The sequence below is a fragment of the Epinephelus lanceolatus genome, chromosome 21 (genome assembly GCF_041903045.1).
Source record: "Epinephelus lanceolatus isolate andai-2023 chromosome 21, ASM4190304v1, whole genome shotgun sequence".
Lineage (NCBI taxonomy): Eukaryota > Metazoa > Chordata > Actinopteri > Perciformes > Serranidae > Epinephelus > Epinephelus lanceolatus.
The window spans coordinates 18,811,240-18,835,701 of NC_135754.1; the positions used below are offsets into that span (position 1 = coordinate 18,811,240).

A 24,462-nucleotide genomic window follows, 5' to 3' on the forward strand; every position below is an offset into this window, starting at 1 on the left:
GCCTATTCAAATATTCAATCACAAAAACGCCGTTTCTAGAGAACTTGCTAAAATATCTGAAATGAACCATCATGCCTACTTTTTCTTAACATATTTCATCTAGGTGCAGTGTCATTACTAGTTCAGCTTTACTAGACATTTGATATACTCAGTAGATGTATCTTTTTACGACCCTGTTTTACAACAAGCCGCAAAAAACCTACCGTCCCAAAAACGCCGTTTTTAGAGTACAATCTAAAATATCTTTGAGTAAACTGTGAGTATCATTTAAGTAGGCTATCTCGTGGCCAGGCTGAGTGTCCTCTTTTTTGGAAATCAAAATATGGTCACCCTAGTTTAGGTGTAACTGTATTATTATTGAAATGTTATTAGTAATTAGTTACACTACTCATTACTGGAAAAAGTAATATCACTGTAATGCGTTACTAGTAATGCACTTGCCCAACACTGGCATAAATGTTACCATTTTGGATTAGGTTTAATTCTTGGTCCTGATTTGCGTAAGTCTGTTTTACATTACAGGTAATATAACACTGATGAGAAACTCGATCAGTCTATTGGTACATGTATTAATCACAGATAATAGCGTATGCAATCAATACAATTTATTTCACCTTGCTGTGCCCCAAGAGTTAAGTGATTTCCCCATCTCCATCGTGGGACAGTAAATGCAGCTCTTGAGTTTAACGTTTAAATCTGCTACATCAAGTAAATTCAGCACATTCGCCTATGAGTTCACATCATTAGTAATATGAATGCAAGCACTCTTCTCTCGCCTTAATAGAAGCAACAGTGTCGCTTCTTACTGTATTGCTTTTTAATATTCTTCAAAGGCAGAAGTAAGCGGCACACGATTGATCAATTTTAAGTGTCAGATGTGCTGAACGTGTCATTTGACTTGTTTTATACGAGCGTGCACAGAGCCTGAAGCAGAAAGCCTGGGTTAACAGAGCAAGTTCAGAACCATCTTCGTGGGACCCGCAATCTGTGACTGAAGGCTTTAGGGTTTTTCAAGTCAGCTCAGAAAAAGAGAGCCTTGCTCTGTTGAACTGGTTTCATGGTACAGCCCTCAGGCTTTTTCCTTATGATGACTGCCAATAAGCCAGAGCCCTAACCAGCTAATTAACAGGTCTGAGAACATGGTAAAGGTTGTCCAAGAGCTCAAATGTCTTGGGGTGGCCAAACTTTTGCATGGTGTTCCTTTCCATGCTCACTGAACTATTCACAGTAAAAAAAATTTGACCAGACAGCAACAAACTAGTCAAGGCTTGTTGTTTATAGTCGAGCCCATTTCTAGAAAACTTGCAGCCTCTGCTGGCTGGTTAAGAGGAATGAAGAGTCAGCAGTCAGTGACGGTATAAAACAGTCAATAAAATGTATTTTTAAACAATTATGAATCACTGCAACCACGAGAAGAGGTCCTTCAGCATACAGTCATAAATGTGCATACAAAAAAAATACACTGATTAGTCCAGTAGTTTGTGAGATTAGCTGCAGATAACAGGAACACACAAACACATACGAAACACATGATCCCCTCCAGGCCGACATGGGGCTGAGATGATGAAGTTTGTGTTACATTAGAATGAGCCAATAAAAAAAATTAAGTGCAATGCAAAATATGTTTCAACAAAGACAAACTTATGCTCCAAAACAACAGTGTGGCAAGACTTTCACCACATAAACTCGATTACAGTTATCATGATGTTAGACATAGGTGTATGCTTTGTACAATTATTTAAAAGACAAACATAACCCAATGGAGGAAGAAGAAATTTAGAAAACAGTGCAAAACTGCTATGGAGCTGCTATGTGCTGCAGGAACACTGTCACTAAGATGACAATGAATGTAAGCTCAGTTGGAACAGTTGATGCTGTGGAAGCGTTAGTTGGAGCTGCTGTGGCTGTCGCATTTGGAGCTGCTGTGGCTGTCGCATTTGGAGCTGCTGTGGCTGCATTTGAGCTGCGACACACAAAGCTGTCGTCTTGGTCGGTGCCACTGGAGTTGAATGTCACAAAGCTAACATTTGACCCCGCCCCTTGTTCCATGATCCAAGCCTGGAATTCAGAGACTCTGGCATAGACATCAGGAAAATTACCCAGGGCACACGGTTCTCCAAAACTGGTAATGCCAGCCTGGAGCCACTGAGAGCCTTGTTTGCATTGCAGAGGTCCACCAGAGTCTCCCTGAAAAAAGACACAAAACATGTTAATTAATTAACAGTTAATTAACACTGCTGGTAAAATACATAGAATAAGGCTGGAGTAGTTTTGCTTCATCAAGTGCATTCTGACTAACAATAACATTTTGATAGCAGAATATAAAAGTTTGTATTATGGTGCTGAAATAGGTACAGAGGGGTGTAAGATGAGAGGGAAGACAGCTACTAAAGATATTACATAATGCATTATTATTCTTACATGACACACTCCTTTGTTTTTTTTCCCTGCACAAATCATTGCGTCAGTGATGTTTACAAATGGTACTGGTAGGAAGAGGCAACTGCACTGATTTTCTCCCATGAGAGGAACCTCAACCTCCTGCAGTGAGTCAAAGGCTTCAAAGGGTGCTGTGGGAGAGAGAAAATTAAATCAGAGGACACACTGTTTATTTTCCCTGTTTTACACAGTTTTAAGGATATTTCATTTCAGTAGTGGTGGTGATGCCTTCTTTTCCTCCATAAATTAAGCTTGTTGATGTCTGCCTCTATGTGTCAGCCCTGTGGTCTGCTGACCTGTCCAAGATGTGTCCCACCTGTTGCCCAATGTTAGCTGTGATAGGCTACAGCACCCCCGTACCATTCATCCCATTTTCATCCGGGGCCGGGTCGCGGGGGCAGCAGGCCAAGCAAAGCATGCCAGACGTCCCTCTCCCCAGCAACGCTTTCCAGCTCCTCCTGGGGAACCCCAAGGTGTTCTCAGGCCAGATGAAATATGTAATCCCTCCAGCGTGTTCTGCGTCTGCCCCGGGGCCTCCTACTAGTGGGACGTGCCTGGAACACCTCTAACGGGAGGCGCCCAGGAGGCATCCTGATCAGATGCCTGAACCACTTCAACTGACTCTTTTCGACACGAAGGAGCAGCGGCTCTACTCTGAGCTCCCTCTGGATGTCTGCGCTCCTTACCCTGTCTCTAAAGCTGAGCCCAGCCACCCCACGGAGAAAACTCATTTTGGCTGCTTGTATCCACAATCTCATTCTTTGGTCACTACCCAGAGCTCATGACCATAGATGAGGGGTGGTAGATGGACCAGTTAATCAAAAGCTTTGCCTTCCGGCTCAGCTCCCTCTTCAGCACGACAGTCTGGTGCTGCGCCCGCATCACTGCAGAGGCCGCAATAAACCGCCAATTCATCTCACGCTCCAGTCTACCCTCACTCATGAACAAAACCCTGAGATAATTGAACTCCCTTGCTTGAGGCAATAACTCTCTCCCAACCCAGAGGGGACAATCCACCGGTTTCTGGCAGAGAACCCCTGTACCATGACCATCAATTTGTGACAGTGCACCTTGTAACTGTCAGGAAAAAAGACTAGAGTGTCCAGCCATGCTAGAGGCTCTGTAAGGTGTACGAGGGGCTAAATGCCAGTGTCAGTATGCTAGCCTGCTCACAATGACAATGCCAACATGTTGATTATAGATAAATAATATTACCTAGACACCAGATCCCAAGATGGCGCCTTTTCTTTTCAATGGAGTTGTGCGCAATAGTGTTTCTCCTGCTGGCCCCGCCCGCTCATAGACTTTACATTGTGATGACGTCACAGATTTTTAAATTGCTTTTCTTGGCTCAAGGAAAGTTTTACAAATATAAACCTCCATTGATAAAAAATAAAATCCATAATACAAAGAGTCACAATTGCCCTTGCTTTCAGTTCAAGGTGTCTTGTCAACAGTTTTGCAGACACATCTTAGGGCACATTCACACCAGGATAGTCTGGGGAACTCGGTTCAATTGGGTGTGGAATGCCGAAAAATTTCACACCTTCATTTGGTTCGGTTCACTTTCACACTGAACTTTTTAAAGCGGACCAAACCGCCTGGACGCAGTTACAACAGCTGCTCGTTTGTGGGCGGTATTACCCGAAACAAGCACTGACCAGGAAGAAAAAAAGCATGAGGAAGAAGAAAACAGTTGGCCATGACCGAAAATGGAAATCCCTCCCCTTCAGCCGGCTTGGTCACCACAAAAACACCAAACACCAAAATGCAATGTGCTCTACATCACTTCCTGTCTTTGGCTCACTGGATAGTCCGTTTGCATTTCCCACTGTAAGCACACCACACCAGGGTTCACTTGTAAGTGAACCGAGTTTTCAAGCGGACCAGGGTTTGCTCATTTGGTCCACACCAGAGTTCGAAAGAGCATTCACACCACTCCAAACAAACCGAACTATCCATGGATGCGGACCAGGGTTTGTTTTAAGCGGACCAAATAGCGCCAGTGTGAATGCATCCTTATATAATCATCGCTGCAATACTGTGAGTGGCCGCTGGGAAAAAGTCTCTGCAAGGCAGAGCATGGTTGCCATCTTGGGTAATCAGCCGTGGCTGTGGCTCAGGAGGTAGAGCGGTTGTTTACTCATTAGAAGTTTAGTGGTTTGATCCCTGACCCCTGCAGTCCACATGTCAAAGGGTCTTTAGACAAGATACTGAACCAAATTGTTCCAGAGCCATTGGTGTGAGGGTCTATGTATGGTAGCCTTGGCCAACAGTGTGTGTGTGTGTGTGTGTGTGAATGGGTGAATGGTGCCTGTGTTGTAAAGGGCTTTGAGTGGTCACTCAAGCCCCTTTCCCACTGCACAAAAAACCCACTAACATCTTGGTTTTTAATTTAATGGGAAAGGTTTTAATCAGCACACACCCAGGTCTAATTACTCTGCAGTAGTCACGGGTATTTATCGCCTCCAGCTCCAATTGGCATTGGTGGAAAGACAATACATTAAGCTCCTTTACCGGCGAAATGCAGTGACAGGCTGTCACAAAATACCGTCCATCTCCGACCAACCAGCACTCAAACACCATTCACATTAAGTCTGCACTGAGTTTGAAAGAGAGACTGAATAAGTATATTAAAAGAAGTAACCACCGTTAAGTTTTCACTGACCTGTTCTCCGGCCTTAAACACACACACATACACACACCGCAAGGCACACTGGTCTGCTGCAGAGCCGTGTACACAGCTCTGGTCATCTAGCAATAGGAAAGGAGTCTATAGCCTATTTCTAGCGGGTTGAGCAGTGTGTAAAAAAAATTGCATACACAGGCTAATTCTGGTGGAAAAGGGGTTTAAGACTAGAAAAGCAATACATAAATGCAGTCACAGCATGCCAGTACTCACCATCCCCTCCTAGTCTGCCCCAGCCAGTGGCCCAGCAGGGGGTGGAGTTATGAAACTGGCTGGAGTTACTTGCCAAGCAGACAGGTCTGATGTAGTCAGTGAAATTGAGAGGGCTGCTGAGCTTCAACAGGGCGATGTCGTTGTTGAACAGCACGTTGTTGTAGTCAGGATGGACGATAATCTGGGAAATAGTGCTGTTCACCTCATGAACATTAGGGCCAGACTGAGTCTCTCGTCCAAAGTAGAGAGTCCAATTACCAGTTGAGTTTCTGGATAAAAGAATAAATAAAGACTTTTAATAGAAAACTTATTAGATATGAACAAATGTATGGTTCCACTTCCCTGGTGGTGTGATCATACATGATTCTTTATGACTGGTAAATACTTCATGAAGCTGAGCAACTGTGACAGGCCTCTGATCTGATCTGGTACAGAGTGTGATAAGGCAACAGATGCAGGTGCTATAAGTTTCTCTTACGTTACGATACAGTGGGCTGCAGTGAGCACCCACTGGTCACTGATGAGGGTCCCTCCACAGATGTGAGACCCGCGAGGATTTAAGTGCAAGCTGACCTGCCAGGGCCATGATCCAGCTGTGGCGTTCTCACCGCCCACTATCCTTGTGTTGAGAGGTGCCATCCCACAATCTGACACAGCAAAATCAACAGTGAGTCAGTACATTCACAGTAAAGTGAGGCTGAATCATGTGTAAGGTTAAAAATGTATTTATAACTGTACTGGCAGTGCATCTCTGAAATATATGAAATGTGACTGTGCTTACCCTGAGCCTTTGACCCTGTAGGGAAGAGAGATTAAGAATAGTTTAATTACATCTGCACACCTCCATGTTGTTATACCCAACGAATCTTTCCACTGATAGTAGTTTTCGTAGTGAAGTAGATGTGAGTAACTACAGACACACGGTGGCACTAGAGTTCCACCTGCTTCTTCAACTCCTTCTGATGTGAATCGAATTTAATTTTGTTACAATTACTTAGTCATATCAAATGGCTTTAGATATTATCAAAGTGGCCAGAGACTCGTGCACATCAATACAGTTAGACTCCATGTGGAGCTTTTTTGAATCTCTGCCATGCAAATGAAATAAAGCTGTTCTTTAACATGGAAGATGTGTTTTACTATTACACTTCATTGTACAGTTAGATTATTCCATAAGAGTACACTTGTGCTAATGAGTTTGCCTTTAATAAATAACCACGAAAATACACAGATTTGTCTTTCTTGAGTAAAACTAAAGTTGTACCGATACCGATACCATTTTTCATCCTGGGCTCTATTTCCCCATGTGTATGTGTGCGTATGATTCATGGGTACCACTCGTTCTAGAATTGGTTCAGTATTGAGCCGCGAAACGAGCTAAAACGGTAATGGGGGCAAATGCGTCCTGTATAAAAGTGCTTTTTTTTTGCCACTGACCGGTTCAGATCGCCAGTGCTATCTCTGTAAATAGCATATGGTAGCGGCCCTGAGGCAGTGGTGAGTATGAATGAGTGGAGTCAGCTGTCAGTCAGTGTTGGAGCAGAGAGGTGGAAGGCGTCCCCGCTTGGTAATGTAAATGAGTATGTGTGTGTGAAGTATGTGTTACGCTAGAAGAGTCAGAGGACAGAGTCTTTTACGTGCTACCCCCTGGAGTGTTACCGGAGTTTTTGGAGTGCTCAAATAAACGGGCCTTTTTCCCAAACGCAAGAACAGGATGTCGCGCAACACCCCGTAACGTTACAGCTTTCATAGGCTGCCTTTGTCGGACGGCGAGATGCTGAAGTTGTGGCTAGTTGTGCTACAAATGGATGCTAACACTCCTGTCCAGACACTGCGCCTTGCAGACCATCGGGTCTGCAGTGCTCACTTCTCCCAAGATGAGTACTGCCAGTCGAAGAAAAGAAGACATCCAATCCCGAAACACCTCTTCCTCAAGAAAACGGCTGTCCCACGAGTAGAGAGAGCTACAGACACAGTGGAGCAAAGCTCGTGACATCACACAGCCCAGAGGTAAGGGAAAGGCTAAGTTAGCATGCTATTTACAGAGATAACACTGATGATCTGAACCGGTAAGTGGCAAAAAAACACACACTTCACACACACATACTCATTTACAATACAGAGCGGGGACGTCATCCGCCTCTCTGCTCCAACACTGACTGACAGCTGACTCCACTCATTCACAGTCACCACTGCCCCAGGGCCGCTACAATATGCTATTTACAGAGATAGCACTGGCGATCTGAACCGGTCAGTGGCGAAAAAAAGTACTTTTATACGGGATGCATTTGCCCCCATTACCGTTTTAGCTCATTTCGCGGCTCAATACTGAATCAATTTTAGAACGAGTGGTACCTATGAATCATATGCACACATACACATGGGGAAATAGAGCCCAGGTTGAAAAATACCGAAGTTGTCCTTTAAAATGTCTTTTTTACCAAATTGTGTGGCTGCACTTTAACCTGTGTCTTGATCTGTGTCAACACTGGATAATAATAATAAAAAAGATTTATGGCATTCATTCTACTATTATGTATTTATTTCTTAATATTTTACATAGAGTTTTAGGAGTTGAGACATACAACAATTCATATCCCATCCATTTTTATTTTACGTGCTGGTATCGGATCGGTACTCGGTATGGGCAGATACCTAAGGTTCAGGGATCGGAATCGGGAAGGAAAAAGCGGTATCAGTACATCTCTAAGTAAAACTGAGAACAGTTTCCTGCAAACGGTGAATGAATGTTTTGAATTGTTACAGGGCAGTTTCATATTGGGTAATTCATTTCAGGCGTATTTGTTTGTCATTTAGGTGTGCAGCGTTGTCCATTGCAGGTTTTTTCTTTTACAGTTATGTAATGTTCAAGTTCACAGTATAAACAAGGAAGTTTGACCCCTGACAATATCGAAGGTCTGGCCTCAGACATTGTTTTGTTGCTGGAACAGGTGTGTTGACAGGTGATACTGTGGACATTACCTCAGTATTGTGCTAACCAACAGGAAGAGTACTGCTGCCAGAGTACAGTTACAGTACAATTTGGTGTCACATGTGGAAATTTTGCACCTTTACCTGAAGTCTCCATACATACCTCCTGGACAGTGGCACATTTGTGTTTTTGAAATTAATGTCATGATGTCCTTTGCCACAGATATTGGACCCTCAGCAGGACTTGTGGGATGTGATGATGAAACCAGAGCTCACCACTCTCATGGCCATAGTGCCAACTTTGCCAATGTTGTTGTTCCTCTTCCTCAGGCTCTTTTTGGCAATGCTTTGTCTTGACTGTAGCTAAGACGCTACCCTAGGGTTACTAGTGGACTTTTTTTTTTCTTTTTTTTTTTGGTATTTCTTTCAATTTTCAAATTTCATAAAGAAGAAAAACATATATTTTTTTTTAGGAAAAACACAATATCTCAAAGACGCCTTGAGGGATTTCTTTCAAAGTGTCCACTTGGACTCATTAATGTACTGATTAGATTTTGGTAGTCAAAGGTCAAGGTCACTGTAACCTCACAAAACCCGTTTTTGGCCAAAACTCAAGAATTCATATGCTAATTATGATAGAATTTAACAGAAATATCTAATAGGACGTAGTGATGACATTTATCTCCCAAAGGTCAAAAGTCAGTTTCACTGTGACATCTCACTGTTCCGTCCATGATCTGTCCATGTGATATTTATGGACAGGATCTCAGGGTGCAGCCAGGGGAGGAAGGGGTCCAGTTTGAGGACCTCAGAATTGCATCTCTGCTTTTTGCAGATGATGTGGTTCTGTTGGCCTCAACACGCCATGACCTCCAGCATGCACTGGGTCGGTTCACAGCTGAGTGTGAAGCGGTTGTGATGAGAGTCAGCACCTCCAAATCTGAGGCCATGGTTCTCTGCCGGAAACCAGTGGATTGCCCCCTCTGGGTTGGGAGAGTGTTACTGCCTCAAGCGAGGGAGTTCAAGTATCTTGGGGTCTTGGGGAGTGTGAAATGGATCTGTGGTTTGGTGCAGCCTCTGAAGTGATGCGGGCGCGACGCCAGACTGTCGTGGTGAAGAGGGAGCTGAGCCAGAAGGCGAAGCTTTCAATTTACTGTTCCATCTACGTTCCAACTCTCATCTATGGTCATGAGCTCTGGGTAGTGACCGAAAGAATGAGATCACGGTTACAAGCGGCTGGAATGAGTTTCCTCTGTGGGGTTGCTGGGCTCAGCCTTAGAGATAGGGTAAGGAGCAGCTCGGACATCCAGAGGGAGGTCGTAGTAAAGCCGCTGCTCAAAAGGGGTCAGTTGAGGTGGTTGGGCATCTGATCAGGATGCCTCCTGGGCGCCTCCCATTGGAGGTGTTTCGGGCACATCCCAATGGCAGGAGGCCCTGGGATAGACAAAGAACACACATACATATCTCGTCTGACCTGGAAACACCTTGAGGTCCCCCAGGAGGAGCTGGAAAGCGTTGCTGGGGAGAGGGCCGTCTGGGGTGCTTTGCTTGGCTTGCTGTCCCTGTGACCCAGCCCCGGATAAGCGGATGAAAATGGAATGGATGGAGGAATGTTACTTTCCTGCAAAAACACTTTTCTGGACCTTATTTAACATATCTCAGGAACAGAACTGGAGACATTTGGTCAAATACTGACTTGGTGACACTTATCTTGGGTGCCCACCTAGAAACTGTTGAATAGATCAGGGGTGTCAAACATATGGCCCATGGGCCAGACCTGGCCCACTTAAGGGTCCAATTCGACCCACTGGATGACTTTGCACACCTAATATTGATGCGCTTGTGAAGGCTAAGGGGTGTCAGGTTTCAGGAGCAAGTTAAACAATATGTAGCCTCCTTTATGTAAAATGCTGCTTCAGGGGCTTTTCTCTGGAAAAAAAGGAACACTTGTGTTCAAATTTAAAGATATTGAACATTGTGCAAAATATTGTTGATCAGCAGCTTCAGCACAAAAGAATCTATATCAGACTTCTATCTTAAAACAATACTGGTCTGTCTCCTCTGACTGCAGCTGTCTCACGGCATGCTCCCGTTCATTGAGCACTCTATATAAACTGCATGGATGTGTGACGTGCACTGAATAAAGCCAGTTATGAGGAGAAAGTGTCGGCCTCGATTCGTGTTATTTCATCTCATCCAATACTCCAAACATATTGACTGACCCGATGAGTGATTGCCCATGTGAGTCCACTTATATTGTCATGTTGGCCCTTGGGAATGAGGAGGCTGATTATGATTTTTTTAAATCTAGTTTGTTATGTGTCACACTGGCATGCTGCCAGGTGTGTGTGCCACATCACCATTTCTTAATTTCATTCATTTGTTTGTGATGCACGACACTGATCACTGATCTCCTTTGTTCTTTGTTCAGTGAGTGTTAATTGCACAACTTGTTTCCAGTCTTTCAGCATTGTACTGCAACCATTGTTTAATGTTAATGTCATTCATTTGTGCAATTAAGGCTACATTTATGGCCAACACTTTTTTCTGTCATCCTCTGTTTGTTCTCAATGGTTTTCTCAGAAACCATTTGTCAGTCAAATCAGTCATCAGTCATCGTTACCTGTCACACCTGTTATCTGAGGACAACAACGTCAGTCATTTGCCTGTGCTGTAGCCTCCTGCCTGTTTTCATTTTCAAGACAAATTCTGAACTGAGAAATCTGGACCCTGCCTGTGTTTGTCTGTAAGTGAAGCCAGTGAGTGGGATTCAAGTTACCCAGCCTAAGCAGATTGTTTTCAGGAATGCTATTGCTAAGGTGCTGCAAGGTTGGGCAAGCTACTTGGAAAGTGTAGTGAGCTAAGGTACTAGTTACTCTAATATTAAATGAAGCTTCACTACATCAAAGCTATCACCCTCAGAAATGTAGCAAGCTAAGCTACAGCAAAATGAAAGTAACTAGTGCAACTACATCCAAGCTTTTTACTAAACTGAACCAACTTCGTGCCAAGTCAGTGTTATCTTACTGATCAATAAAACTGTCAGTCAAACAGATAGGCAGGTAAAAAAGTTAAGTCCAATTGTTTATTGAACAGTGAGCTGCACTAACTCACAACACGACTCAAACCACAACAGCAAGAATGAAGACCTGCTTCAAACAGTCACAACATGGTCAAAAACGTACATGCGTGTATGTATGTGTATGTACACTGCAAAAACTCAAAACCTTACCAAGAATATTTATTTCTAGTCAAAACAAATCTCATTACAATTGAAATAAGACTCATCATCTAAAAAGTAACTTGTTTTTAGACAATTTTCACTTGTTTCAGGAAAATTTTCACTTGTTTCAGGAAAATTTTCACTTGAAAAAAAATCTGTCAGTGGAGCAAGTTTTTTTATTGTAAGCAAAAAAAAAACTTGCTCCATGGGCAGATTTTCATACTTATTTCAAGTGAAAATTTGCTTTAAACAAGTATTTTTTAAGTGTAAAGAGATTTGTTTTGACTAGAAATGAGGCTAGTAAACATTTTAGTAAACACCTTTTATAGTGAGCAGCATACACATGAATGTCCCCTACAAATCCCAACCGTGTTTACAAAGTTTGAATGAACGAGAGAGACGCAAAGGAAACCGAGGCTCCGCATTGATCCTTTTGCCTCTGTCTGCAGGAACGAATAAAAATGCCATTCATGATGGGGTCAAATAGATTATGTGCATAATTAATCACAAAACAAGCAAATACTTCATCTTAATGACATATAACACTCATTATGCTTCAGCTGAATCCTCTAAGCAAATGACCATGTTGAATTGAAATTAATTTATCACGTTAAATGTCCGGAATTGTATGAAATTGCTCCAATGCGTTAAACCAATCTATGCGCATAATCACACAGCCTGATATGCCCTGGCAAACACAGTGGGACTGCTGTACAGACCATTGGTCTTTCTTACCCTAACCCTGGTTATTTTCTGAAAGCACAGAGCAAAGAAATGTCTTTGTTTTCTCCCCCAGTCTGCTGTCAGCAGAGAGCGGCGGCTGCAGTGGGGATTTCAGCACCACGGACGGCGCGCGTAAAAAGACTTGACACGCGTCTCCTTTAAATGTGTTTGCTGCTAGCAAAATTATACATAATAAATGAAGACAGTGACATATTTTCAATAAAAACAATGAGTTGAACATTCATTTCAAGCTTTTGTAGTACGAGTTTCAGAATTGTGCGAGTGCGGCTGGAGAGTGGGCGGCAGTGTTTGATGCAGGAAACTTGATATGGACTTGAAAATCAGTTTCGGAGTGGGAGTCGTTCGGAAAGGCGGTGTTTGGGAATGGAGGGCTGTCTCCCATCAGGTTCATGCGGAAGTGACTCTGTGTGGTAGCGGTGACAGTTTTATTTCAGTCCATAACAGAAATCCCCACCTCGCTTGAGCTTCAGAAATTATTTTGGAAATGTAGCTTATGTGGACGCCACCGCGCTAAGTGATCAATAAAAGAGCTTAACTACTGAGAAGTTACTTGATTCAGAAAACAGCGACGCTACCACCAAGCTACTGAGAAATGTAGTTAAACTACAAACGTCCACTACTGTAGTGATGCTACTGCCCAACACTGACTTGTACACCATTACACTAAAAGATAGGTGTAACTTTTGGGGGTGTTATGAGTCATTAAGCAATGGTTTTACTGGTCTGGCCCACTTGAGGTTAAACTGGGCTATGTGTGGCCCATGGACCAAAATGAGTAGGTGGTACACTGGTGGTATAGATCTTCTGTGGGTTTTTCCTTCATCTATCAGAACAGCTGTAGAAAGACCCCTGTAGGGGGGACGACATGGTAGGGAATTGAACTCTGACCACTGTGAAGGACTCACCAGGTGAACTATCGAGGCACATTTGCAGAATGCGAATTAGAGCAGATATCTCAAAGTGGTCAGTATAAGATAAGCCCTGTGAGCAGTACGGTACAGTTCAGTTCGGTATGCTTTTTTTTCCCATTTCAACTGTAAAAAGTTGTGGATGGTACCAATGGAACCGTTCCATACTGTCCCCATTTTTGGTCACACCTCTGTTGGGGTACCTAGCACACAGATCTGGTACTAAAAGGTGGAGCTGTGAACACTGCAGTCTGTTGATTGGTCAGTAGAGAACGGTTACTCTGTTCAGGGCTGAGTTGTGTCTGGTTTTGAGGCTCATGTAACCACTGTTCATACCGTGGAGGGTTTTATCAGTAAACTGTAACTATAAAATGACTTACTTACTTCACTGGGTCGACTTCTGGCAACTTTTAAGGTGGAACATTTACTTGTAATGTTACTCAATGCATGAGTTGATGAAATTAATCCATCAGCACACCTTAAATTTCACTGTGACAACTTTGACCATTACTTTAGTTTTTATACGACATACACTCTTAGTAATGAGTGGATCTTCAAGCGTTTATATATATTAATTTAGGCATACAGTATATCCCAATCATCATCTTCACAGAAAAAAAGCATTGTGGAGCATTGCTCCTGTGGGTTCCAGCAATACTAAACCCCTGAGCTTGCCTGAGAAGGACTAAACGCACAATCCCTATATTTTTAAATATCCCATGGAGTGAGACTGTCACTGCAGCCTGTTTTATTTTGTTCTGAAAATGTCGGCGTGCAGCCTCGTTCTGTGGACAATAAACGAAGTGCAGACATCCATCTGTGTCACCGGCAATGAGGAAATACAGTGAGTGCTGGACGGAGCAGTAAGTCACAACAACTCCGCCCACATTTGAGAGTACTGTTTGCGGTGGAAACGCTGGGGTTACTGTTGGTTCCAAAGGTACCATACCAAATGTGTGAAAACAGGGCTTCAGTGAAAGAAAGGTCATAAGGACAAAGGGATGCCGTATGCTGTAAAGCCCTGTGAGGCAAATTGTGATTTGTGATATTGGGCTTTATAAATAAAATTGAATTGAACTGAAAATATCTATTCAAAATTTGGAAAAAAAACAAAAAACAAAAAAACATTGAGTATCTGATGGTTTCCAATATGAATATAGTTGGCCGTGACTGTGAGCAGTATTAATATCTGTTGGTAGCTAAACAGAAAACTTCTTGCCTTGTTAGAATATTTAAAGAGTACCAATAATTAATCTGGTTTGTAGTCTTCCTGAAACACCATAGAAAACCATTTAAGTACTTCAGCCAATATTTACACAGAACAGGATAAAACCAGAGCAAATAAGAATGTAATTTCCCAGCTGTTTATATTCAGTAATGGTGATACTGATTTATAGATATGCTCATTTGATTTTTAAATAGGCTGTGACCTTTTCCAGATTACATTCAAGTGGATTTTTAGTTTTAGCTGAGTCATAATGAAGTAATCACTAAACACAAGGACTGACTTGTGTTAATAATGCCACGTTTTTTACTGCTGCAATGATGCTTTTTTTGTGTGGAAATTGTCAGTGAAATCAATCTTCCTGTTATAATATTACAAATGAAATGTGTTTTAGTTATGTAAAATCATTAATTGATACCTCTGTACAATGCAACAGCCACGCAATAATATTTAGATATGTTTTTAACTATCAGAGAAATAGACATCTCAACATAATACAGTTTAGCATATCCTTAAAAATGACCATAAAGTTGGATCAAAATCTCTCTACAATGTTAAACAAAACTAAATCTAAGCTTAAGAAGAGGTAATTTATTGGTTGAAGTAGAGAATAAACTGGTAAGTCAGTGTCAAACCTCACCTTGCCCAGTGAGGACAGCACACATCAGGAGTATCCACACAGTCCAGTCTGCCATCATGTGCTGTCACTGACGTTTTGCCTCCAGTAAGCACAGAGAGTCCTTCTGATAAACTCCTCAGGCACTCAAGTCTTTTTAAACACAGCAACCTCTCCCTTCTCAAACTCGTTTTTCTAGATACATCATAAGATGACTCCATCAAGTTGAAGCTAGAATGTTATCTCTCCATACATCAATTACTTTGTCCTTTTTATGTGGACACTAGTGTAAAGTCTGACTTCATTATTGCATGACTTTAAAAATGCATGTGGTTTGATTTGGTTTCTTAGAGCCCCAGAAGATGTGAGGTTTTCTCTATTGTGTTCTGCTGTTCTGCTCATAGTTTATTCTCATGATTATATTTGGCATTAAGAATCTGAATCTTCAAATTTGGGCAGCCTCAAAGACTGAGACAGCTACCCATTGCAAAAAGTAGCCATTGTTCTTAAATGCTGAAGAACGTTTGAACTGCCAATCCAATCTACGTGCTTTAAAAAGTCACGTAAAGTGGAGAATCTTAACTTTTCAGTGGTATCACAAATGTCCTGTTTGGACATTCAGAGGCTCTGTAGTGAACGTGAATACCCCATCACATTCTGAAGCACAGATTCGTCAAGGGAACCCAAGTAGTTAAGTGCTCTGAAAAACAATGGTTGTGAATGCTTCGTCCCACCCCCCATGTTCAGATTGGTTCAAAATTTTGTTGTGGTGGTCCAAGACATCATCCTCTCCACCAATCAGCATTAGGGTCTTGGTTATCAGTGACATATTCTGGAGGCCTTCTGGAAACACAGGGTGTGTTGCGAATCGCATACAGATGTAGTACAACATCCTGGTATTTTTGGCATACTGTGTATTGGGTCATACTAAATATTTTTCTGGCATACCATATGGTATTGGAACGCACAGTGACTCTCCAGGCTGGAAGCACACAGGAAACACAAGTGAGACCCATGTTCAGTGAGCGCTGTATATCGACAAATGCTTGTTCTGACTTTACCCATAGATGTGATTTGATGTAATTCAGCTGTAGAGAGGCACATTAAGTTATCGTGAGAAAAGCAAGCCAAAGGCATGGACTCTGCAGGGATGGGAGAGGTGGATGGCGAGGGTTGGGAAGTCAAGGGAAGTAGGAATAAGAACAGTATTTGGGGGTGGGAGTGGAGATGATAACCAAGCTTTGAATAAACTGCAGGAAGTAAGACCAGGTCAGGGACAAATGAGAGCAGGATGAATTAAAAGTAATGATTAAGTGCAGGGAGGGACACTCGAGATTTGGAAATATGAACCCTCTTAAACTGACGGATGCCTTTGCAAAGAGAACTGGGGAAATCAATCTTGCTAAAGTGCTGGCAGACGGCAAACAGTATGTAAGGGCAGCCAGGGTCCAGCAGATCAAGGAGGGTAGTGGGGTTTCCTATGCAGATGCAGTCAAGAAGTTGGATGGTGGAGGAGAAGGGCAGACCACAGGGGAGGGCTCTGCTCCAAAAGTGAAACTAGTACCGGTTGATTGTGTGGTAATAAAGAAAAAGGAGTTTCTTGGTTTTAAAGTGAAGACATTATGGGGAGTTTAGAGCGGGGCTAAATGTCAGTCAGATGTGGTGAGGGAGGTGACTAAGGCAGTTTAGAGCTACCTGGGCTTTGGAGGGCTGGAACCAGCTGAGGTACATTCATATGTGATTTAATCACAAGCATAATGTAGATACAGAGTTGCGGAGTTTACATGTCACTTTGGGTTCGTCCCTCACCTTCTCAAAATGATCCCATCCTTTGGATTTCCTGCCCAACATGATATTAACTAGCCTGTGGAATAACTGCTGGTTAGTGTGAGGTCGGGCACTGGGGGCTACTCTTGTGCCTTTTCTGTGCCTGTGTCCAAGAGCACGGCAGCAGGTTGCATCTGGGGTTGCTAAGCAACCTTAACAAGCATCGTATAGCCTATTTACCTGCATCATCAAACAGTAAAATAAAGCAGATATCTAAAGTAAAAACAGGACACAGGAGAGAAACTAAACTCTAAACCACAGAGATTCAGTTACAAGCTACAAAAATACTCAGTTATTTTGAAGTGGAGACACAGGGCCATTTTAAAGACCCTTCACTGCCATTTTCCTTGAGCCCGGTTTCACACCGAAATCATTGAAATCTGGCTTTCAAAATAACTGGCTGAATTTATCCTTCTGCCTCCTCAGCTGGCGCCCAATTGGGTCCAGTCACTTGTTGCCAATGTTCTACCCTGTAACAGTGTGGAACAACCAAAAATGGACCCAACAGAGGTTTTAACCAAGCAAGAACTGCGTGAACAACCTTCAGCTTCCATTCCAGCCAGCTATCGACAAGTCTTCGACAGCTTGACTTCACTGTGTAACCCAGCCCGCTAATGTCTTCAAACTTAGCACAAACATCCACTTTGAGTCATGGATGAACTGATTCAAATTCAGTGGTCGAAGGACAAGGTCACTGTGACCTCAAAAAAATGCTTTTGGCCAAAAGTTATACGCTAATTATGACAAAATTTCACACAAATGCCTAATAGGATATAATGAAATGATTATGTTCAAAGGTCAACGTCACTGTGACATCATATTTCTCTGCAAAAAAACTTTCTTGACGTTATTTAGTGTCATATTTCAGCAACAGAGGGGGAGACATTTTGTCACATACTGAACTGGTGACACTAATCTTGGGTGCCTGCCTTCAAACTGTGCTGATATAATAGATCCTCTGTGCTGCTGAATGGAAGGTGAAGCATCCATGTTCTCAGAGACATGGATGTGTTCTGTAACTGCCACCAGACGTGTTTGAGGAGGCCCCAAGGCAGTACTTTAAGTTTTTCTAAAAATTCAAAATAGTGTTTTGTGTTCAGTTTAAAAGTTTGTTTTTAAGTTTTCACATTTACAAGAAAAAGCATTGTGTATACAAAAGTACAGGGAAACATTTCCCCCCCAGGGAACAAGTAGACAAATAGAATCATGTAAAATGAGGTGCCTCTATGGTAAACACACACCAAGGACATAATAGTATACAAGTTTGTTTTTCAACTGACGTATTGTGTTTCCCACATACATTAAAGCAGTGGTCCCCAAGCAGGTCAGCCATGGGGTACAGTGGTGTCCTCAGAGTCCAAGGGCCATAAGTCAGTAGTTTAAGTTCCACACAGTTTAAAATATTCAGCATCATACTTGTGTTTGGCCATGTCACTGTACTTTAAAATAAGTGTGTTTTTTACATTTCAGCAAATAAAACACCCTACTGGTGGCACAAGTAATGCGTCCCTTTACTATTGTATAGACATATGTTGCAGGGAGGGGTGACTGTATGCATCAAATGGTTAATCTGTATTCACGATGTGCTTTAGAGAGGATTACCTGATATCAAGATATAGCCTATAAACATCGCAATATAATTTAGAGGCCATTATCACCCAGCCCTACAGTGATGTAATTGGGTGCTTGCAAAGCTATGCTTTCAAAGTAGCTTCCCTAACACTGTCAGATGGACAAGTTTGCACACATTTTATATTGAAAAAACGTCACTTTGGTTGCTGTTGTTTTAGGGTGGCGTTCATTTTGGCCACCAAATGCAGCAATATATATTTAACATGTCTGTATAAATGCCCGCTTTTCCCCAAAAAAATGACAATAAAAATAAAATGCTTGGTGAAACTCACATTTTTAAGGGTGTTTTAACATATAGTCCTTTTTAAGCAAACCAAACTCAGTCCTCTTAAAGTGGACCAAGAAGTGGACCGACAGAAAAGGGACTCGGTTCTTTTTGTGTTCACATTTTCAGCTCATTTGAAAGAGGACTCAGTTCTCTTTCTGGTCAACTTCAGCTCTGATCGGGCCTTAGTCCTCTTTCCGTTCACACTATGTATAATATATATTGACATAGTTTATCTTACTATATAATGACGAAAACTCTGTCTGTGGGTGTGTCTGTGTGTCTGTTCCACGTTTTTCTCCTCCCTGACTTGGTCAATCCATGTGAAATTTGGCACAGTGGTAGAGGGTCATGGGAGGATGTGAATGAAGCAATATTACATCAATTGGCCAAAGGGGGGCGCTATAGCAACTGATTGAAATTGCAAACTTTGAATGGACATATCTCATAACCCGTATGTCGTAGAGACATGAAACTTTGCATAGAGATGCCTCTCCTCATGAGGAACAAATTTGCCTCAAGAACCCATAACTTCCAGTTCTATAGATTTTCCACCATTTTGAATTTTTTGAAAAACACTTCAAATCGATCTCTTCCTAGGAAGTTTGACCGATCTGCATGAAACACAGTGAACATAATCTAGGGACCAATATCTAAAGTTCCCTCTTGGCAAAAGATGGAAAACTTACTAAAACTGAGCATCTATAAGGCAATGAATATTGTGGAGGGCGTGGCTCATCACATAAAGGTGTATAACATCTCAAGGGTTTCACCGATCACCATGCAACTTTGTAGGCATATGACCACACATAATCTGAGGGGACCCCTCCATTATTGACCCCATCAAACAAAATGGGGGCGCTAGAGAGCTAATTTCTTGTCTAGGCCTAACCGCCATATTGATTTTTACTAAACTTGGTAGATATGTAGAACAGGACACCTCAAGGTGACTGGAGAAATTTAACTCTAATTGGCAACTGGGTGGAGCTATATCAACAGAAAAATGCTTAAAAATGGCTAAAATGGGACCGATCGCTGTGGCTCCCCCTGTGGCCCAATGTTGTTGTTTCTTTCTAATTTTTGGTATGACTAAGTCATGGTATGGTATGCTGTACTCAATGGGTATGGACTAGTGTTTCTTTATTTTGACGTGGCACTGCAGTGCGGTTATTAAGCCCCTCACTTTCCGATGAACTTAAAATTGGAGTTGGCGGTTAAGATTCTCAGTCATCCAGGTCATGGTAATCCTAAGTGCTGATATCGTAGGCAACTGGATTTGCTTGCGTTTCTTGAAGACATTTCCCCTCTCATCCAAGAAGCTTCTTCAGTTCTAAATGAGTGGTACAGAGTTTCAGGCTTTAAACCCTGTGTAGGTGTAAAGCCTTGCAGAGTCGTTGGGGTCACATGTGAGGTCTTGGTTTCAGAGTCGTTAAGGTCACAATGTGAGTCCTTGACCCACCTGGCCATCATGTGAGTCGTTAGGGTCAGGTGGGACCAGGGGTGATTGGGTGTGAAGTCGTCTTCTTCCCTGGCCAAGATGTGCACATTGCTGTCCTCGAAAGAGTGTCCCTTCTCCTGTAGAAAACTGGAGGAAGCCCTTAGCGTTTCTGTGCTGTAGACTGTTACCGTTTGATGTATTCTGCAGTATCTTCCCTAGACCAAACTACTCCTTGTCCTGCGTGATTGCATGTGTTACATGCTGACATGGTTTCATCTGTTTTTTCAAGCATCTCAGTGCAACAGCATGTGATCTAGAGGGCTGAATACAACTGCAAAGAGCAAAGTGAACCTGGAGTGCTTTGTGTTCACAGTGCACAGGTTAGGCGAACCGCACTGCAGACTCAGACCACCTCCTGAGGTCAGTTTGCTTCAGAGGGGTCTGATTTTTCTTGGAGTGTTCACATATGCGCAAAAAATGTTACGCCACCACTCTGAGTCTGCTTAGAGGGCTGAAAAGAACCAAGACTAAAACTTAACTGTTTGTGTAACACAGTGGCCTACTTTACCTTGACAATGTATACATTGCAAAATGTATAGGACATGCTTATCTAATCTCACAGTTGTATGCAGATAAATAGCTACATAGATTTGACCTCAAGAAAAAGGCAAAAGTGAGAAATTAAATATGCCAGTCATGAAAACAATCTGCTCAATAGCTGAGTTATTTGATTCCTGCCATCAGCTGGTGTGTCCTCCATTAAACCCTCATGTCCCTCCTCTTCTCCAGCTCTCCTGAGTTGCACTCAATCTTTCAACCTGATGAAAGGAACAAGAGTGTCAGAAAAAGAAAGAAGAGAAAACATGACAAATCAGAGAGAACACAAAGTACCAAACACAAGCGGGGAAAGGGAACACATTAATCACCTCTTTCAATCACTTTAAAGTCTCACTTTTGTTTTTGCCTAGAGCAAAGTAAAACAGAGAGGGAACAAGAGAAAGGAATACAGATACCCTGTGTGATCTCCAAATAAGGACCGCTGTGTGTTCAGACTAATTTAAGTGCAAAGTCAAACAATTTAAACAGCAAATCAGGTTAATGAATATTCAGAGGGGGATGAAACAGACAACCCCTTTTCCTTCAGTCATCAAGCGCTTGTTCTGGCTAAAAATTAACCTCAATCAGAGGCGGCGATCATAGTAGGAGCCGACTACAGAGATAGACAGCTTGTACAGAGGAGGGGAAAAAAAATAACCATTCTCCTGTTTTTATCCTCTTTTGCTCCAGATTCAACAGCACACTAACTTTTCCCCAGATAGAAAAGGGTTTTAGTCTCGCCTGAGTGTTTGCCCACATAAGCTCAGTGTGATCACCCTCTCCATTTGTTCACGGCAACACTGCACCAATGTAAAGTAGCCCCGAAATCTTGGCCAGGGGCCCGTCTGAATTTTAAGTGACCTATTTGCCCACTTGTGTGTCCCTGCACATCTCCCTCCTTCTCCCTGCTCTGTCTACCCCAGGACCTACACATATCAAGGGCCTCCTTTCACTGAGGCCCTCGGACAATATTTCTTATTTCCCATCTGGCAGGACAATCCCGCCCCCTGTCACCTCATAGCTCTATATAAGACCGAAAAAGGGCCAGATGATAAGAACTCGCTCTCAAGACAAGCCTTGCCATGCGGTGTAAAGTCCTCGTCCATGTCGTCCTCCTGACTCTCATAAAGAATGGTGAGTATTGTGTCATTACACTCACAGGCCGGTTACAACGGCTGCATTGTTGTTTGTTCACCTGTTGACCAGGTTTTCACACGTTTAAGCTGACCAGGTGAAATTTAAAGTATTGACACTGAACTCTTTCAGATGGACTCTGAATGTGAAGGCTTGTCACAGGGGTGTTTTAATGTTTACAGTCCCAGTACAGATCATTAGTTTGTGTAGATCTTGTGTGGTGGTTTAAAGGACTGTTAAAATGTGCAGATGTTGCTCATATTCAGACATGTTACTGTCAACATATACTTGATTTTTATTTGTGTTGATATGGCGATACATCAAGTAGGTAGGACTGCTTCATACTACTAGAGGATATACATGTACAGGATTTTCATATCAATTTACTGCAATTTTTCAGATATTTGAGCTTGATTATTTTACAAAACATCTCTCAATGCTATATTTCAACACATATGATGATATATGACACGAAATATTGCAGTGCAAAATGTTATATACTGTACAGTGAAAGAGGATTTTATCTGTGTCGTCCAGCCCAACAGTCTAATAATTTAGAAAAACTACGTTAAGTTATTATGATTAAGTAAAATCACTGTTTACATACCAGGTTACACACTTCTCTGTATACCTTACCTTACCTATGCTTTCATGTTCAGGTGATTGATTTAGGGACTGATAATTACCATGGTTACAAGCAGTAAAAGAATGTTTTAATTACCAGACATTCATCATTTCCTCCAAATTGAAATAATTTAAATTCAGTTGCTCCGATTTGACCTGAATCTAAAAAACTTAAATAAATGAAATAGAATTAAAATAAAATGAAATAAAAACAAAAAAATAAATAAAAATAAAATTAAATAAAAATAGAATTTAGAAAAATAAGATAACTCATTATTTATCTAACTGTGGATCCATTGGGGCTACAGGGTGAATGTTCTTTGTTGGTGGATCAGTATGATGACTGCTGTTATAAATCGTTAGACCAATGATGCTAAACTTACGGCCCCTGGGCCAAATGTGGCCCACTGCAGGGTGCCGGGTGGCCTGACAACCATTTCTTAATTCACAGTGAAAATAAATTATTCAAACTGTATGAATGTAAATACAGCGCCAGAGTGCATTAAAGAGCATCAAAACAGAGCTTGTTTAAAAAAGTAACAGGGCAGGATCCCCCTGACCCACCATCAGAGGTCCAGGCTAAGCCCCCAATGTCTTTAAATCCTAGAAACGTCCCTGTGTACACCTGACCTGTGCAGTGCCGCTGCACCTGGATTTATTTCCTGGCTAAGATGAGTGAAGACAGCAAACACTGAAAAACTGAAAACAGGCAATTCACTTGTTATATCATAAGAATCAACTATCAAAGGGCTGTGGGTGAAGTAAGAACACAGGGACAGCTTCTCTGTGTAGTTTGATCCACTTTAAAGTCCGAAAAAGAATGTAGGACAACAGAGCATCGACAACAATAGAGGCATCTCACATCTTATATATATCACTCCACCATACTTAACCATAACTCTCATTACCTGCACGTTAGGTGTGTGATATTAGATAGTTACAAATTTAACGTAAAGAGCAAAATAATATATGTAAACAATATATGAATGTAGTTAACATTAAATTATTAAATTACAAAAGTGGCCCCTTGGTAGACAAGTAGAGTATCCCTAATTTAGACAACTTGTACTTTTTAAAGCCAGTAGAGCATTCATCATGTTTTTTTTTTTTTAACTTACTCCTTTCTTTCCTGTCAACCTGCTTTGATCGGCCCATCTATCACACTTAACAAGAGGTGCAACATAAACACTTGACACTTTAGAAAGCTTTCCATCCCTTCGCTCTGACTTCACCTGCCAATAAGTATTTATTGTACTAGTTACTAATTAAGCTGATTGGGTGGCCAAATGGGACTGAAAGGCTGTATATTTACTCTGATTCAAGGAGGTGCGTTGAGTTTACTGATTTACGGTCAGAGATGAAAAGAAAGAATGTGAAGCGGAAAAGTTTTTGAAACTCAATCCGCCAACACAAAATTCCTTGTCATTGTTTATTTGGGGTTTTGACATGTAAAAAAAACAAACTGGACAAGTACTGTTTGCCCAGGCTGAGACGTGTATTTGTTGTTCCAGTTGTATTGTTGTCTGTTCTAAAGGCAGTAAGAGATTGGCTTAAAAAATGTGAGGCTCAGAGGGAGCTAGCCTTGTTGCTACAAGTGGCAATTACATGACAACTTGGCACTGTGTGTTTATTAAGTCTTGTTTTGCTTTTGAGATAAAACCTTTGAAATGTTTGCGTTATCTGTTTAAACACAGAGTAACTAGCAACAGCAGAGAGGTGTCAGCTAACTGACTCAAGGATGCCTTCATATCTACTTTTAAGTTTGCTAGCATTAGCCACCATTAGCTGCTAGTCACAGCAGGACAAGCAGGACTGTGTGTAACCGGTGGACTTTAGTGTTGTCTGCATTGTGTTGTTATGAAGAGGCCCAGAGCATGGATATCTTTGGAGGCGATCTCCGTTTATTCCTGACAGCTCTGACAGCAAGAGGTAAAAACACAATCCTCCGTTAATTAAA

General features: G+C 42.0%; 2 protein-coding genes across 2 annotated transcripts in view; one reads left to right on the forward strand and one right to left on the reverse strand.

The window, feature by feature from the left end:
- Positions 1 to 1,358: 1,358 nt before the first annotated feature.
- On the reverse strand, positions 1,359 to 15,143 carry LOC117246683 (chymotrypsin-like protease CTRL-1). Its single transcript, XM_033610600.2, has 6 exons — positions 15,013 to 15,143; positions 6,123 to 6,137; positions 5,820 to 5,988; positions 5,342 to 5,610; positions 2,422 to 2,570; positions 1,359 to 2,187 (listed from the first exon to the last, which is right to left on the reverse strand). The coding sequence occupies exons 1-6, from the start codon at positions 15,068 to 15,070 to the stop codon at positions 1,798 to 1,800; spliced, it is 1,050 nt and encodes a 349-aa protein (XP_033466491.2). The 5' UTR covers positions 15,071 to 15,143; the 3' UTR covers positions 1,359 to 1,797.
- A 6,556-nt stretch (positions 15,144 to 21,699) lies between these two features.
- LOC117247518 (uncharacterized) overlaps positions 21,700 to 24,462 on the forward strand; it is a 32,324-nt gene continuing 29,561 nt past the window's right edge. The window contains exon 1 of the mRNA XM_078163683.1: positions 21,700 to 21,881. Coding sequence (XP_078019809.1) covers positions 21,830 to 21,881 — 52 coding nt within the window. The 5' untranslated portion in view covers positions 21,700 to 21,829. The remainder of the gene's footprint in view (positions 21,882 to 24,462) is intronic.

Bases quoted from the DNA above. Each gene is read 5' to 3' on its own strand.
- LOC117246683 (XM_033610600.2), bottom strand. From the start codon at position 15,070: ATGATGGCAGACTGGACTGTGTGGATACTCCTGATGTGTGCTGTCCTC. The intron at 5,611-5,819 runs GTAAGAGAAACT...TCTTTTATCCAG, and splicing joins GCAGCCCACTGTATCGTAAC to AAACTCAACTGGTAATTGGA. The intron at 2,188-2,421 runs GTAAGAATAATA...GTCTTTTTTCAG, and splicing joins AAAACAAAGGAGTGTGTCAT to GGAGACTCTGGTGGACCTCT.